At 37.3% G+C, this 16,898-nt stretch overlaps 1 protein-coding gene across 8 annotated transcripts in view; it reads right to left on the bottom strand.

Annotated features, from left to right (window-relative positions):
• The window catches only part of dab2ipa (DAB2 interacting protein a), a 140,130-nt gene that overhangs the window by 7,398 nt on the left and 115,834 nt on the right, over nt 1–16,898 (bottom strand). For all 8 annotated transcript variants that reach the window (XM_055167770.2, XM_055167771.2, XM_055167773.2 and 5 more), the window contains 7 exons: nt 16,661–16,805; nt 13,018–13,162; nt 12,514–12,750; nt 12,222–12,423; nt 11,961–12,139; nt 7,220–8,108; nt 4,998–5,150 (listed from right to left, as the gene is read on the bottom strand). In XM_055167770.2, coding sequence (XP_055023745.2) covers nt 4,998–5,150; nt 7,220–8,108; nt 11,961–12,139; nt 12,222–12,423; nt 12,514–12,750; nt 13,018–13,162; nt 16,661–16,805 — 1,950 coding nt within the window. The remainder of the gene's footprint in view (nt 1–4,997; nt 5,151–7,219; nt 8,109–11,960; nt 12,140–12,221; nt 12,424–12,513; nt 12,751–13,017; nt 13,163–16,660; nt 16,806–16,898) is intronic.

The raw sequence follows: 16,898 nt of genomic DNA, 5'->3' as shown, positions 1-16,898 counted from the left end.
AGAGAGGTCAAACTAAACACAGACGATGCCTAAAGAAGACATTTAGTCCTGAAAAATCTTTTTTTTCATTTTTTGTACATATTTCCTGTATTTTCTGTTTGTATCTTAATAAAATAGATTGAAAAATAAATATGGATGGACATTAAAACTTCTAAAACAAAGTCTGGTGGTGATGGCATAAGACTTTTGCACAGTACTGCAAATGTGTGTGTGTGTTGTTGTATATTATTTTGCCTTATTGTCAACATATACTCGTATATTGCAAGGCGCAACACCAGCTGACCTATGATATCAAAGGATGGTTTGAAAACAAAATAGATGCTTTAATGGAAGCAACTACATTAAAGCTTTAAATATCTCTAACATATTTCTTAGTCTTCGGTCATACATTTTTAACGTTACATGTACAGGTAGGGGTGAGCGGGGCAGAAACTAACTCGGGGTTAATTGTAACACGGCTACTTTACATATTTAAAAAGGGCCGAGCAATCTGTGCTTTTACTGTGATAAGATAATCTCCTGTGAATTTGTTTGTGTTTTTGGTTAAGATATTGAGCAAAGAGTGTTTTGGAGATATAAAAGTAAATTTCTACATCTTATGTTTTTATTTATTTCTGAGTTGGGTGTGTAAGTCACCAAATCCAACCTTATATTATTTTAATCACTATCTTGTTACCCAAAACATAACACCATTTTGAAACATGTCAGCAACTCCTTGTAACTGATAGCTGGGATTGAAAACATTTTTACACAGCAGGGTTAGTTGTAACACAGTGTTACAATCAGGGCGTCACTAGGCCCATTCTAGGGGGGCTTCAGCCCCCCTAAAAATCTGTCCAGCCCCCCTAAAAAAATATTTGATTCATTAATTTGTGATCGCTTCAGTCCCCTATAAAAACTCTTTAGAAAAGGCGGCATGCTGCGTCAAGTTTCGGCTCCTCCCCTGATCTGAGTCAGCATGGATTTAGCGCGTTTTTCAATCCGCAGGGGGGCCGAGCAGAACGAACATCAGTAGTACAGGGCGGACTGGCCATCTTGACCTGGCGGCTGTTCTAACCTCCCGTGCAGTCAGCTCAGGTTGACATGTGAAATAATATGATATGAATGAATGACGGACCTCTTAAAATCTACGAGTCAGTCAATCGCGGTGAGAAAATGCCACCACATGACCAGACGGCGGCAACCCACTGCTTTTTGGCTTTATCTAACAAATATGCAGCGCAAAGGAGACGCAGAGAGAGACAGACGCAGCGAGATGCTGCAAAATCAATCACAGAAATATTCGCCAAGAAGGGAGCAGGTCAGTCAAGTTACCAGTAAAAGCACGCATCTATATTGCTTATTAACGTTACAGGTTTTTAAGTCAGGTGCTGGCGTGATGCATTGCTTTACAGTTGTTGTTCTGAACACATCAGGCAGATCATTTCATGCAGCGAAATACCAGGTTATTGTGAAGTGTATCCTTTTATAAAACTAGTTTTTTTTGTGGAAAAACTGGATCAAACGTGCAAATCGAGCTTTTAATGGGCAATTCACCTTATATTTGCAGTAAAATAACTTTTTTAAAATCTAACAATATAAGTAAAGTATAGCTTATTAAATATGTTTGTTTCATTTCATTTAAAATATTAATATTTCAACATTTGAACTCCTTCCTTTTAAAAAGTGTAAGGCACCTGTGTATTTGTCTTTGGCATTGTGTATTCCTAGTAAGTTTTTGAGGGTTCAATGTGGTATTTTTAATATTAGCTTGGCTTGCTTTACCTATCTTAACATTTTAAACAATACTAAAACGTATCAACATGTAAAATAAAATAAAACAACAAGTAAAAGAAAAAAGTTTTGATTAAACTATATCAGAAAGTAGTAAGTACCCATCCAGATAGTTTTATCCATTGTGGTAGCCCTTGCTTATAAAAAGGTTGGAGACCCCTGACCTACAGTATAGACATAGGGGCTGTTTCCCAAACAGGGCTTAAGTCTAGTTCAAGCCTAAAATGCCTGTTTGAGTTTTAGTTCTTAACTAAAAGTAGCTTGCACTAACATATCTTAAAATACATCAGTCACATTGTTTTGTCTAAAGATGCAAACCTGTAATATTTTTGTAAGATATGCTTGTAAAAACTACATAAACATCCTAATATAACTAAGGCCTTGTCCTGGCTTAATCTAAACCCTGTCCTGAAAACCAAATCATACTGCATCTTGACAACTCAGTATTAAGGTAGATCACTTGTTGGTCATTCCCCTTTTCTATATTTTAGATCTGTATAATTCCCAGATTAACACAGTGGCTATCAACTAATAATATTAACCTATAATATTAGCAAATCCGGTTTATGTTTACATTTATGTTAACACACACATTTATCTTATTTTCTGGTTAAAAGTTTATTTTGTCAAAAAAATCCTTGGCTAAGGTTTCTATGTGAGCATAGTAGGGCTGCACGTTTTCAAGTTTTTAATTAACCGTTAACCGACACCCTTAGCGGTTAATACTCGGTTAACCATATTATGCGCAAGGCAACCCAGAGATACAGACACACGAGAAAGGGGTAGTTATTAATTTTTAACACCTTTAATAACTGGTTGGACGACATTTAAAACAAAATTAATTTATAGAAATAAAACGCAGTGGTAAGGACAGAGCAGCTTAAGTATGTCACTGACTTTTGCGTTCGCGGGGATGGTAGTCTGGGCGAAGGTACTCGCAGGCTCCGCGGCCGCCTCTCTGATGCCCGGGTGTTGGCTGGGTTTGCCGCGATAGTCGGTGAAATGGGGATTGCCGGTGCTTCAGCCTCTCACCGGTTAGATCACTTGCCCACCCCGACACCGTCTTTCACCGTCGTTTTGATATTTTCTTGTAATTAAATCATTTAGCTTCGTTAGAGAGAGCAAACACTTATAACTGAATGTGTCTGCTGCATGAATTCACAGCGGAGCTATACGCGAGTCATGTCACAGAGCAGCAGGTGTCAGATTTCATTTATTTCTGTCAGAGTTTGCAAAGCGAGCTGAATGACCAGACGATAGCAGAAGCTGCGTGCTTACTCGTTTTTGTTATACTGCACATATATGATGTTTAATATAAGCGAGATAGTTTTGTTGTATTTTTTATCAAGAAAAATAATAAACCCATCATTCAAGCAGCGCTTTATGGAGGAGTAGCCGGTTGCACTGCTTGGAACTGGCGAGTTCTGCGAGAATTAACTGCGCACATTGACTCAAGCACTTAATTAAACCAGCTGTTTATTCATAAGCACGCAAAGTCATACGCGATTTAATGCAGCTTTCGCAAGCGCTGCATTTAAACAATTGCGTAATTCAAAAGTGAAAGTAAAATGCGCACGTCTGCATGCATTAACCAGTGGGAAAATTCTGTCACCGCAGCAACCCTAGGTTGTACATCATGAAGTATATAAGCACTGCATTGCAATACTTGCATTTTGCCCTGTCATTCTCTATTTTAAAGTGCTCCCACGCTGTGCTTTCTTTGCCCGCTTCATATTAGAAACTGCTACTACTTGTGGATATTACAAATGTCTGGGAGCACTTTGGCGGTCTCTGGTGGTGCAAAAATGTATTACAACAAAAATTCAATGCACGCCATTGATGCCAGTTAACCGAGCAAAATGTTTCACTCGGTTAAACAATTTTTAACGGTTAATCGGTTAACCGGTTAACCATGGACACCCCTAGAGCATAGAAATGCAAACAGTAAAATGATGTGTTTTTACTGGAAATATGTAGGTGTATTTGCACAGTGAATAATGAATCAGGAAGTCTTCATTGTAAAAAATTCTCCATTCCCAAATGAAAATTTTCTAGTCCCATATGTGACACACAGGGAATACAATGGAATAGTGGATTGCAATAAGGTTAGTAGTATACAACCTAATAGTTATATAATATTTTTTTAATCATACCCTTACTGGGGGCTGAGCCCCCCTAAAATGAAAATCCTAGAATCGCCCCTGGTTACAATTAAGCCTCACATGAAAACAATGCAAATACTATTAATCAAAGTGATAACTGTTACAATACAATATCAGGCGAAACATAATTATTTTTTAAATGATAGAGAAAAGCATTAGGTTGTGCCCTGCTCTCCCACACTATGTCATTGCTTGCTTCATGTCCTGTCAACCATACATTTAAAAAAATGTCATATTCATAAACTCACTTTCAGCACAACTGAACCATCAACAAAAACAGCTTGACTTGTATAAAAGCAGTCTGCTGACTCTTCACAGTGTTTCTGCATTACTTTAAATGCTTCAGGCAATTTAGAAACTACAAAAGTGTCTTATAAAATGTTTAAAAGAGGTTCAAAAAAGAAAGTTTTAGGAGAACTCGCTGACAGCCTCTGTAGACAGATTTTAGATTCTGCTTGTCAAGGGCTTAATAAATAAGAATAATCAACTAAATGACCGAGACGTTTCTCCCCTGGCTTTGCATCCAGACTTAAACTTCACAGTGCATTAAGTCATTGTTGCCTACAGAGGTTTTCTTCGATCATCACAAGAAGACCTCCATTAACAGCTTCAAACGCAGTGGATGTGAGTTCTGCTCAGGGAACGAATGCAGTACGTGGGTGTGCGATCCGACGGGTCTCATCATTCATTAAAATGCAAAAGAGACACACCAGACAAGCCTGGACCAGCCCACAAGAGATCTCTGGCTCCGTTTGCCTAGAGAAACTACAAGTCAAATTTATCTAAAGGTTTTTTGATTTTTTTATATACTCTCTGAATGACATCTACCTGTCTGTGCTTTCAATCCTTTCTTTAAATCCAGTTTAAGCGTGACACTTCAAGATGAGAAACAGTGACTAAGGAACTCTGAGCTTAAAATATTCTCACATCTGAATGATGGGACAAAAACACCTTCGAGGGTTTCTTGGTCTCTTCTGTATTGTTTTTGTACACACTATCATTAAAACCTGCATTTTAAAGGCAGTTTTTCCACACCCCCGGCACAGAATGAGCTTTACTTACCTTTTCAGTTTGTGTAAGATCATCTTTGTTTGGAAAGTCCTCCCTGTGTTTTGAATCTGGGTCCAGGCCCTCCTGATCCAAATATTGCACATTCATGTTCAGTAGCCATGCAGCGGTGCGGTCCAAAGCATTTGGATTTACAGGCGATGGGGCCTAACAGACACACACATAAACAAACAAAACAAATCAGCTTCTGAATTGAGCCACTACACATTTACATTTGTGCATATAGCACATATCACCTTTCTTATCTGAAGCACCTTACAGTGCATTTAATTTAATTTATGCATGTTTTTATTAGTATGTTTGTTCTGGGAATTAAACCCACAACCTTTGGTATTGCAAACACAATGACACTTCTCTTTTGATATTGTCCTTTCTAAATACTGATGTTTTTATTCATGCATATTGATCATTTGTGTTTGCATAATATATTTGTGTGTGTAATTATTATCTATATATAAATACACATATACATGTATAAATATAAGAAAAATGCTATAATAAATAAATAAACAAAACAAATAAATAAATACATTAGGGCTGTCAAAAAATTAATTGTGATTACTTGCATATAAAGCAAAAGTATGTGTTTGCATAATATATTTTTGTGTGCACTGCAAAAAATGATTTTCAAAAAAAAAATTCTTAATATTTTTGTATGGTTTTTAGTAAAAATATCTAAAAATTCTTAAATAAAGAGGCTTTTTCTTGATGAGCAAAACGACCCAAGAAAATAAGTCTAAAATATCATATCAAGTGATTTTGCGCATAAAACAAGCAAAAAATCTGCCAATGGGGAAGCAAATTTTTTTTCTTAAACACTAAATTCAAGAAAAATTTAAGGAAGATTTGCTTACCCCATTGGCAGTTTTTTTGCCTGTTTTATCCACTATCACTTAACTTTGATATTTTTGGTCTAAACACTAGACTTATTTTCTTGGGTCGTTTTGCTCATCAACAAAAAGCATCTTAATTTAAGAATTTTTTGATATTTTTACTGAAACCCATACAAAAATACTAAGAACATTTTATCTTTAAAATAATTAATAATTTTTTGAAGTGTGTATATATATATATATAAATATATATAAAATACACATATATGTATAAATGTAAATAAATTAATAATAAATAAATAAATATATTAGGGCTGTCAAAAAATGAATCGTGATTACTCGCATATAAAGCAAAAGTTTGTGTTTGCATAATATATTTGTGTGTGTATTGTGTGTAATTATTATGTATATATAAATACACACATACATGTATACATTTTAAATATATACATACATACTAATGGATCTAACAATACATACATACATGCACGTACACACACTCGTACACACGCACTCGCACACGCACACACAGCATAAAAAATAAATAAATATACACACACATATGCAAATGTAAATGTTTCTTAAATACATACATACATACACGTGTGTGCATTTATATATAGAAAAAAATTACACACAGTGCAAAAACAAACTTTTATTTTGTATGCGATTAATCACAATGAATCTTTTGACAGCCCTAATATACATACATACACACATGCATACATACATGCAAACATACATGCATATATACATGCATACACGCATGCGCACACACACGCTGTACATGCATGTGTGTGTATATATATATATATATATATATATAGTGCACACACATACATTATTCAGAAGCAGACTTTTATTTTGTATGCGAAAATCTTTTGACAGCCCTTATATTTTCCAAAGAAAAGTAAAAGTTGTTGAAGTAAGCATTGTGAAAATAGCTGAAAGAGAATGGGAGAGCAGGTTAGAGACGGAGTGAGGTATTAGATGTTGCCTTAAAACTTTTAAGGTGACAACAACACTTGAGCGCTCACTCAGTAAAAGGTTTGATCATTTTTTCATGAAGATTCATTTCACCAGACATCAAACGAACACTTCTGACAATCCGAGCAGACACTGAATCACAGTGCAGTGCGTTTGCTCCTACAATTAATTCTGCTTGTCTGCTTCTTTGTCTGCCACTCTGACATGAGACGATGTGATCTTCTCAACTCAGGAGCACTGTCTTATTTTAGTAATGAGCAAAAAGATTCATTAATCCTAAGGAGATGTTTAAGGAAATCAGGCTAAATTAGTAGTATCCAAATTAGCAAGCGAAGATAACTAAAATGATCTTTCTTGTCTAGTGAGGTGTAAGTAGGACATAATCTTGCTACTCACCTGTTTGTGTAAGGTACGCTGCTTTGATTCAGGACTATCCCCTTTTGAAGATGACGACTGCTGTCTTAGTCTGGTGCCACTGCTTGGCCAATCAGGGGACGATGACATCATACTACCACTGGAAGGGCGGGGATAGGGGGCGGTGTTGAGCATGCTGGGTGGAGTTCGGCCCCTCGTGACTGGAGGTGGCTGGTCTATTCGGCGCTGTGGCCCCGCGCTGTTCTGCCGTGGCACATTGGTTTGGTGTTGGGTCTCCGTAAGAGACAGCTGTCTGCGGGTGAATTCACCAGAACGACGAGCAAACTCGTCCCCGCTGCTTCCCCCTCCACCACTGGCGCCCCCGCTGGACTGACTCACAAACGCATGCTTTGACCCGGCAGTCGTTGTTTCCTCTGCGTTACCCTGAGAGCTTATGGAACTTTGGCACTCGGAGCCTGAATCGGCACGGGGTGACATGGCCAATCCGGCAGCCATTTGGTACACCGGGTTTTGGAAAGACAACGGGGCGAGCAGCTGAGATCTCCCTGGGGCGTTTTCAGCATTCGGTGTCGTGGGTGTCTGAGGTGGCCTTCTCAGGGTCGGACCGATGGGTGTGTTGCCTTTGACCGTACGGGTGGTCCACACTCCTGTTCCTAGTCCGACAGATGTCTGGCTGTCATTGACGGGATCGCTGAAGGAGGTATTAGGAGCGCTCTCCAGAGAACGACTGTCTTGCAGGTCCACCATCGATAGGCTTTTGCTGCCATTGGGGATCTGAACGTCCGGTTCGTTGGCCTCGGAGTAACTGGAGCTGCGGGCGGGTGATGGCTGAATCACAGAGTTCCTCGTTACGAAAAACAGATCCTTGTTTTCGGGGGTCGGCGAGGGCAAGCGAGTGAAATCCACCAACCTGTTGATGCAACATTGGGATAAAATGATTAAAGATCTCAGCTCTTTAAGTTGCTGTAAAGTCAATCTTGAAAACTTCTAAACACATTATAAATGTTAGACATGTACTGCTGAAACACGTCACAAAGACCGTAAACTATGTAGTAGTGGTCTTCACGTGTCCACTTAGATCCAAAAACCTGAGGTTCGACCCGAGACCCAAGCAAGTTTGTGTCTAGAAGTTTCATGTGTGCCTTGGACACGGGTCTGGTATAATATTAGTGGTCAGACTCAGGTCTAATTTTCTTGGGTTTGTTCTGGGTCTGGTCTTTCTTTAAAAAAAATTATTTATGCGCGTCAGGTTTAGGTAAAATGTGATGTGTCATTTCGGTTTAAGTACATTTCTTTGGACCCAAGAAGACCTCGACTATGTAGTACTAAATTGCAGAGTTAGGATTTTTTTTTACAATTTCTAGGATTTTTTAGGCGGGCCTAAAACGGTTGCTCGATGACGCACTAGAGCCACTGGGCATGGCACCAACTCTAACAAAATCACGAACACCCATTCAGGTTGTAGCTTGTTTGAAAATTGAAAGACGGCAGCTGTCTCGCGAGTGGGCGTGGTTTCAGGACCGACAGTGGACACGCCCCACCGCTTAAGAGCAGAGAATCCTGGCCCCTTTTCCCCAATTATTTTATGTATTTGGCTATTTTTCCATCATTCAAATTTGGTTGGGTGGTTAAAAACACATTTTTGTGGTGTGAGAAACTCAGAACACATTTCATATCTGACATTACAGGGACTTACAGCGTATACGCGTGTAATTTCTGCATTTCTAGCGACACCAAACAAAATTACAACTTGCAGCCAAACCAAGATTCTGCTTTAGCTCAACTGATGGCATGAGTTTGGGAAAGGATCATGTAAGTGTCCCACCAGTGAAAGATAGAGGATGTATCTGAAAGTTGCCATTGTTTTGGAGCCAATATTGGTGCAGAAATGACACACTTCACCTTTAATTAAAATCAAACTCATTATATGCCTATTAGCCTAATCTAAATAACTAATTGATGTGGGTGCTATGATGTGGGAGAGGAGCGTGACAGTAGCTCAGGGCATTAGATAACTCATCACATCAAATTAAAAGTGCAAAATGCTAATAATATTACTCCTATTTGAATTTATTTGTAGTTTTGTTTCTTAAACTTTAGATTTTTCTGCGTTTATAGTCCCAATGAAATCAAAGCTGACAATTCTTATTTTTAATCGAATATTGTAGTTTTAATTACAAACAATTGATCAGTGCAAGTCTTTTTTTTAATTCACGTGCCCCCTCATAAAGTTCAATCAAAATCTGAAAAGTAGTTTCGCCCTCTTGTTGCGATCATTCTCTGATGACATCAGCTAGACGGCTTGAACAGGAGCCTCTGTAAACTCCGCCCCCTCCAGCTGTCAGTCTGCTGCCAGTTTCATTTCTGAATAAAACGCCTACTTTTTTATATCGAATCAAAGCACAGTGGAAAACACAAGTGACAACCACAATTTTCCTCGCAAGATATTTAGTTTCACTCGGAAATAAGTCACTACACGGAAGTAAATTTGATCGCAACTTCTTTCACTCTTTTCGCAACAGCATTTTAAAAATAGCTGCCAGCCAGCGACAGCATTTTTTTAATGATTTTCACAAAAGTTTAATGCCTTTCAAAAAATGTATTTAAATATAGGGGTGCACGGGGCAAAAACTAACGCGGGGTTAGTCCTAACACAGACTGTTTACATTGTTGCGAAGGTTGAGCGTTTTGTTTTTTCACGCTGCCAAAAGACAATCTCCTGCAAATTATTGGAAATGTTTAATGTTTTTCCAGAGAGTTACTGATGAACGAGTTTTTTAATGGCATGTAAGTAAATTTTTTCATCATATGTTTTTTCCGTTTCTAAGTTGGGTGTGTAAGATACCAAATCATCATATTAATCATGTCATATTAATCAGTGTCTTGTTGACTAAAACATGGACTAAAACATAGAAATATATCTGCAGCTCTTTCCAACTTTTTTGGTGGGCTTGAAAATATTTTGACCCAGGTTAATTTTAACGCTGTGTTACAACTAACCCCTCAGCACTTACGATATGAAAACCGCTAGCGTTAGCGTAAGTCTTGTAGTTGATTTAAATAGGCTAAACACGAATGATTGCTGGCTGCCAACAAAATAAATGTGCCTGTCTTATCAAAAATCGTGTGTCAAATTAATTTAATTTTGATTGAATAAGGTCACGTCAAAGATTGAAATCATAATGAAATGAATGGCTAAAATCAGACTTTGATGCTCATTATCTCAGAATTTGAATTTTTGAAACTGTAGTATTGTTATTACAGACTGGGTCACACATAAAAAAAATTTTTGTCATAATTGTGCTGCTTTTTCTCAAATTTTTAGACATTTGAATCGATTTGTATAATTGAACTATTGTTAGAAAAGGGCTGGATGAATGCATATAGTGTGGATACCCGCCTATTATAGACATATATATATAAACAATATCCACTTTAAGTATATAGACAAAATAATATTGAAATATTTGCCTGCGAACTTAATTTTTATTAAGTGTTACAACTAACCCCATGCCTGTTACATTTAAACCCACCTATGGGGTAAGTAACGTTTGCACTTCTGTCACGTTTGGTGTAATTGTCCAAGAATGGTAAGTACTAGATACAAACTTCAAATGTAGCAGAGATGTGTATGTTGCTTGTGTAAAAAATATAATTAATCAAACTAAAATATTTTTTGAATGATTGAGCCAAAACCAAATAGCGTTAGGTTGTGCCCCACTCTCCCTTATATATACACACACAAAATATGTAATAAACGAACAGACCCTCTGCTTTAAAAAAAACACATTTTGTCCTACCTTCAATTTTATCACATCTCAAATATAGGTAGGTACCAAATTTTGAGTAAAAAGCTGAAATAATTGCAATTTTGTGAAGGACTGTTATCGATCAGATTCAGAGTGATATTCAAACCAAACACAGAGTTTTTACTGTTTTTGAATCCATGGATACTTTAGTGTTTCATAAGTTGTGTAAGAGCGCCACCTAGTGGATAATAGCAGAAATATGCAAATATTGGCAGAAAAAAGTTATCTTTTAATTGACAAGAAAACTTGTCAATGCCGGGGAAAGAGTTAAACTTGAGTTTAAGTATATTATTATTTTGTGCCTTCTGTAAAGCTGCTTTGGTCTTGTTTGTCCTCTACTGTAAAGTTCAATTGGTACAGCATTTTATTGGCAAATCAAAGCTAACAGGTTCGATTCCAGGGAACACATGTATATGAAAATGTATAGCTTGAACAGATGTCTGCCAAATGCATAAATGCAAATGTAAGGTATTGTAACGTAAATCTTCACTTGAGTTAAAACTTTTCCGATTAACACATTTTCAAAATGCAAAGCGACATACACTGAATCTGAGTATTAAAACATTTAGGATATTGAACCTGTGACCTTGACACAGCCTAAAGCTAGCTATAACACATTCATTTAATGTAGATTTGCAACAAGCTATACCGTTCATGGGTTCCTCAGATACAACTATAACCACATGACATTTTCTCTACACTGATTGTATCACAAAGTGCCTCATTTTCACTTCAATCACAAATCCCAGCCAGAACAGAATGTGAATGAGTTTCTTTTGTTTGTGCTCGCAACCCACCGAACAGCATAAAACAAGAAGACTCCTGTATTGACTTTTAGATTTATCCCAGATATCAGATGCCACACTGAGTAAGAAGTACACTTCATTGGGTATTCATATAGTATGGGAAAAAACCTCTGAACAAACAACACAAAATGACTAGTCTTCACATACCCTGTAATCTCGCTGTCCATGACCATCTTCTGTAGGCCGGTGGACAGGCTGCTGCTGGGCAGACTGGGGGAACCCACACGCTCGGTGGGTGACGCCACAGGGACTCCAGTGGGATTTGTCAGGGCTGAATTCACATCCCGTAGGATCCGTGCTAAAGGACCTAGTTTAGTGACTGTACTCTGGAACGCATGAGAACCTCATTCAATTACAACCTGATCTATATTGTTAAAAAAATAAATACACAACTACTGTTGTGCTTACCTGATCGAGTTGTGAGACAGCTTCTGACAGTAGAGACTGAAGAGTAGAGAGTTCACGGCCAAGGTCGACATAACCTTCGAACCCTGCTGTGTTGGAGATGGTCTCTGGGTTGGAGATCTCCAGCAGGAAGCGTTGCATGTTGGTCCATTCGTGTTCCAGGAACTGATTCATGAAGGACATGTACTCCTCCTTACTGCCAAATCTACAACATAAACAGAAATAAACTCTCGTGGGCTGATAGAAAAGGTTTAACACTTTTTTCTATCCTTGGTTTGGCCACGATTGCACTCACTTGGTGAAGTTGGCAAGGTTTTGCGTGACTTTGGCAATGAGAGTGAGCGTGCGAGCCGTGCGATCGTCCGGATACTCTTGCAAGAGGCTGAAGAGAGATGGCGACATAATCGCGGGACACAGAAAGCGCAGGAATAGAGACGCGCTGATCAAACGCTCGCTGATGTCCGGTCGACCTCGGTTACTGCACTCCTGCCTCCATGATGCGAACACCTCTTTGAGCTCCCGTGGAAACACGCTGTAGGGAAACAGGAATTAAAAGGCATGATATTCTTGATTGTGATATACCAGAGTCTCAATAAGAACAGGTGGAGATGTCTCACTTCTGATGGCCCAAAAGAAGCTCCGACCAAAGTGTGATTTCATTCAAATACTGTATTAATGACCAATCAGCAGGCAGAACTCAAACAATTTTATAATGAAACATTTTTGCTAGAAGGTCTAACCAGTAAACTGATATCAGTTGTTTGCAGATGTTAATAAGAGGTGAACATGATGCAGTTACCAGTAAGAGTTGATGATCTTGCAGAAAGCGAGTTCACAGCACATTTTCAAGTTGCTCTGGTGCTCATGCAGGTCACTGGAGGAACACTTCGATGGATCCACCTCGCAATTCTCGTCTGACTCATACAACGCTTTGATAAACTCACCTGAGACAAAGATCAAACAAGATAAACAATGTGGAAAAATTGAGCTACATTACCATTATATTGGATGTTTTAATTAGTGCTCAGTAATTTGTCATTGTTTAAAAGCAAACTAATAATTTTTAAATAAAATGTTTACTTTTTCGTAGACTCGCATGATATGCAAAATTCAGTCATATAAGTAGTCTAATAAATACTTAAATTTTAAAGAAAGCGGCTTAAAAATCTTGATGTCATGAGAATGCATACTGCATATTTGTACGTAATGTGGCATCCCCAATTACTGGCCTATACAGCGAATCAATAATAACACAATTAAACAGAGATTTAGTCTTTTCGTAAATTTCACAATGGTAAAAAACGCAATGGTAAAAATGTTTAGCTTTTAGTACATTGTTGTGTGAACTGTATACTTTAGCTGCATTTCCACTGTAAAAGACATTCGGACACGACTGTAGGAGTTCGCCCCCTAGTGGCAGTCGTAATGAAATTTCTGTTTAATCGTAAATCCGTACCAACATGGGAGAGAATCTCAATCTAGCGCAAGAGGCTTTATTCTAATATTCATCATAGAGGAATAAATTAATTAATGCAAATTAAGGAAACAATAAACAGCCATGCCTATATGACAAAGACCGCCAATATTTTTGGAAGAACATATGGAGACAAGATTAAAAATATTAATGTATAAATATTAAAATAATAATGTATTACGTATTATTAGTAATCAAATTGTTTTAAATGAATTCAAGTGTTACTGATAAAGTTAAAGCAAAACACATCAGTTTTTCAATGTTTTACTATGTTCTTACCTCAACTTACACAAATTAATACATACCTCTTTTTTCAAGGTGTGCAATTTTATTCTTTGTACAGCGCCTCATGAATAAGGTGACCAGATTTTTTAAATGAAAACCGGGGACAATTCCTAGTTAAATGGTTAAAATATCGTTAAAATCTCATTTGTTGTAAAAAAAAAAATGGGGACAAAACCTTTCTGAAAGTTTTCTTATTTTAATTGTTGTGGATTCACTGCAAAAATTACTTACTTCTTACTTAACAGTATTTTTGTCTTGTTTTCAGTACAAATATCTCAAAATTCTTAAATCAAGATGCATTTTCTTGATAAGCAAAATATCCTAAGAAAAATCTAGCTTTAAGACAAAAAAATTAATCAAAGTGAATTTGTGCAAAAAATGCAAAAAACTCTTTTTCTTGAATTTCTTGAATTTAGTGGCAGAATTTTTCTTGTTTTAAGCACAAAATTGATATTTTGGTCTAAAACATTTCTTTATTTTCCCCATAAAGAAAATGCATCTTCACTTAAGAATTTTTTGATATTTGTACTAAAAACAAGACAAAAATACTAAATAAGAGAGTCATTTTTTGCAGTGTTTCTAATTCAATTAACTAATTGAACAATTTCTGTAGCCCAAATCCTATTTTGATCCTATTTTTTCCCCTTTTTTATACTAGAGACATACCTCATTAAAAATTAGAGGTCGACCGATTTATCGGCCGGCCGATTAATTGCCCGATTTTTGGCATATTTTAAAAAATCGGCCTTGGCCGATTTTGCTGCAAAATTAGGCCGATTAATAGGCAGGCGCATCTGCGGGCACCTAAGCGCTGTTGTAGAACTCGTGACGCTGCCTCTTGCTGCAAGCACTCGCTCCCGTCTCGTGTGTGTGTGTGTGCAGCCATGCCTTGTTCACAAACAGCTTTACTAAATGATGGCGGGATCGCGCGAATTAAGCAGCCAGTACAACAGCGCGACGGTCTTATGTCTCGCGGTGCACTGTCCGTGCAAAGATTAGGCTCATTTCATGTGATTAATGAGTGATGATGAGTTTTGTTTGCGTGACAGAGAGAGAAGAGCCGCGCGCGCACGCTTTCTGTCTCCCTGCTTTTATTACTCAAAACAAAACTGACCCGATGGCGAAAGGTCGGAAGACCAAATCATATCCACAAAGGAAATGTTTTTTTTACAGTAACACTTTGTTTACAGTTTTGAGCTGCTCAGCCTGGATTAGAACACAGCGCGTCCGATTCGCGAACTGACTCCTTTGAACGGATTCGTTTGAATGAACGGTTGAAACAACAGATCTGTCCCAACACTAAACTCACAAGACGTCACTGTCAGCACAATCAGTCACTTATAGCGTCTCAGAAATGAGAATGTAAATGTGTTTAGAAAGATTTGCCCTAAATAACAGTCGCAACTAAAAACCATAGACATTTACTATGTTAACTTTATGATGAATAAATATTTTATCAGGTCTACCAAATAAGGATTTTATCCTACAAAGCAATAAAAGCCATGGTAAAAAACTGATCAAAGATGATGACAGCAGAATGTCAGGTAATATCTGTGTCTGATAAATGCATGGTGCAGAGGAGGTTGTAAAACTCTTCAGAAAGACCAGTCATATATTTTTAAATACTTTGACTTAAATAGTGACATTTTTGCATTTAAAATATCTGCTAATAATGATGAGAACATTTTGATTATTATGTACATATAGAAAATCGGCCAAACATATCGGCCATCGGCTGCCCTGATTTCTAAAAAATCGGCATCGGCCAGAGAAAAAGCATATCGGTCGACCTCTATTAAAAATGACTTCTAATGTACTACTTCAGCTGATTTCATAACTTTGTAAACGTGAAGAACAGAAGGAATAATGCAAAATGTAAACACATTCAGCCTACACAAAACAGCTTTTTCAGTCTATTTGCTGGTTGTTTTGGACGTGCTGTAGCATTTAGCCTAGCCCCATTCATTCCTATGGCTCCAAGCAGGGATGAATTTAAAAGCCATCAAACACTTCCATGTTTTCCCATGTTTAAAGACATGAGTAAGTTACATGAGTAAGTATGGTGGCACAAAATAAAACTTTTGTTTGGAGCCATAGGAATGAATTGGGCTACGCTAAATGCCAACACATTCAAGAAGCACCGCACAAAGACCAAAAGTGCACACATTGAAAAAAGATAGGCATGTAATAATTTATCCAAGTTGAGGTAAGAACATAGCAAAACATTGAAAAACGGTGGTGTTTTCCTTTAAACACACAGTTTTGATTGAAATACACTGAAATGCATCACTTCCAGTCAGCGTGTGCATGACTTGGTTATTAATGCATTGAAAAATTATTAAAACTTACTAATGCTGGAAATTGAACCAGTTATTTTGTATTGCAGAAAGTGGCTTTGAAACAAACCTCATATACAAAGTCTTTCACATAAATGAAAAAAGTGCCTTAGAACATTTTTTGGCAAAAGCAGACTTTTTCTCCTCCTCATAGGATTTTGTGGGTATATTCAAGAATCCAGTTGGCTTTCAAAGACTTTTTTGATATCTTTAATAATTAAATAGAACTTCAATCTTCAAAAGCAGTGAATTATTGATTTGTATAGTCTCAACCGTATTTGACTGCCTAAAACTACAGGAATTCAGAGAAAAGCACAGTATTTCTTTAGACATCACATGTTTTTTACCTAAAGCATCCTGCAGGTATTTCTGTCCGACTAGTTTCAGGTATTCCTCTATAGCTTTAGTAGCCAATGTGTTTTCACGAAATATGAGATGCTCATTGTCTCCACATCTATCCACCTCAGACATCATCAGATCTGTCAGAAAGTCCTGTAAAACAAAAACAAAAATTTGATGAAAAATAATACTGATCAGTTTTTAACACACAGATTTAAAGGTAAAGGCACCTATTATCGTAAATAC

The sequence above is a fragment of the Misgurnus anguillicaudatus genome, chromosome 5, assembly GCF_027580225.2.
Source record: "Misgurnus anguillicaudatus chromosome 5, ASM2758022v2, whole genome shotgun sequence".
NCBI lineage: Eukaryota > Metazoa > Chordata > Actinopteri > Cypriniformes > Cobitidae > Misgurnus > Misgurnus anguillicaudatus.
This window is presented reverse-complemented; position numbering and strand designations above follow the sequence as displayed.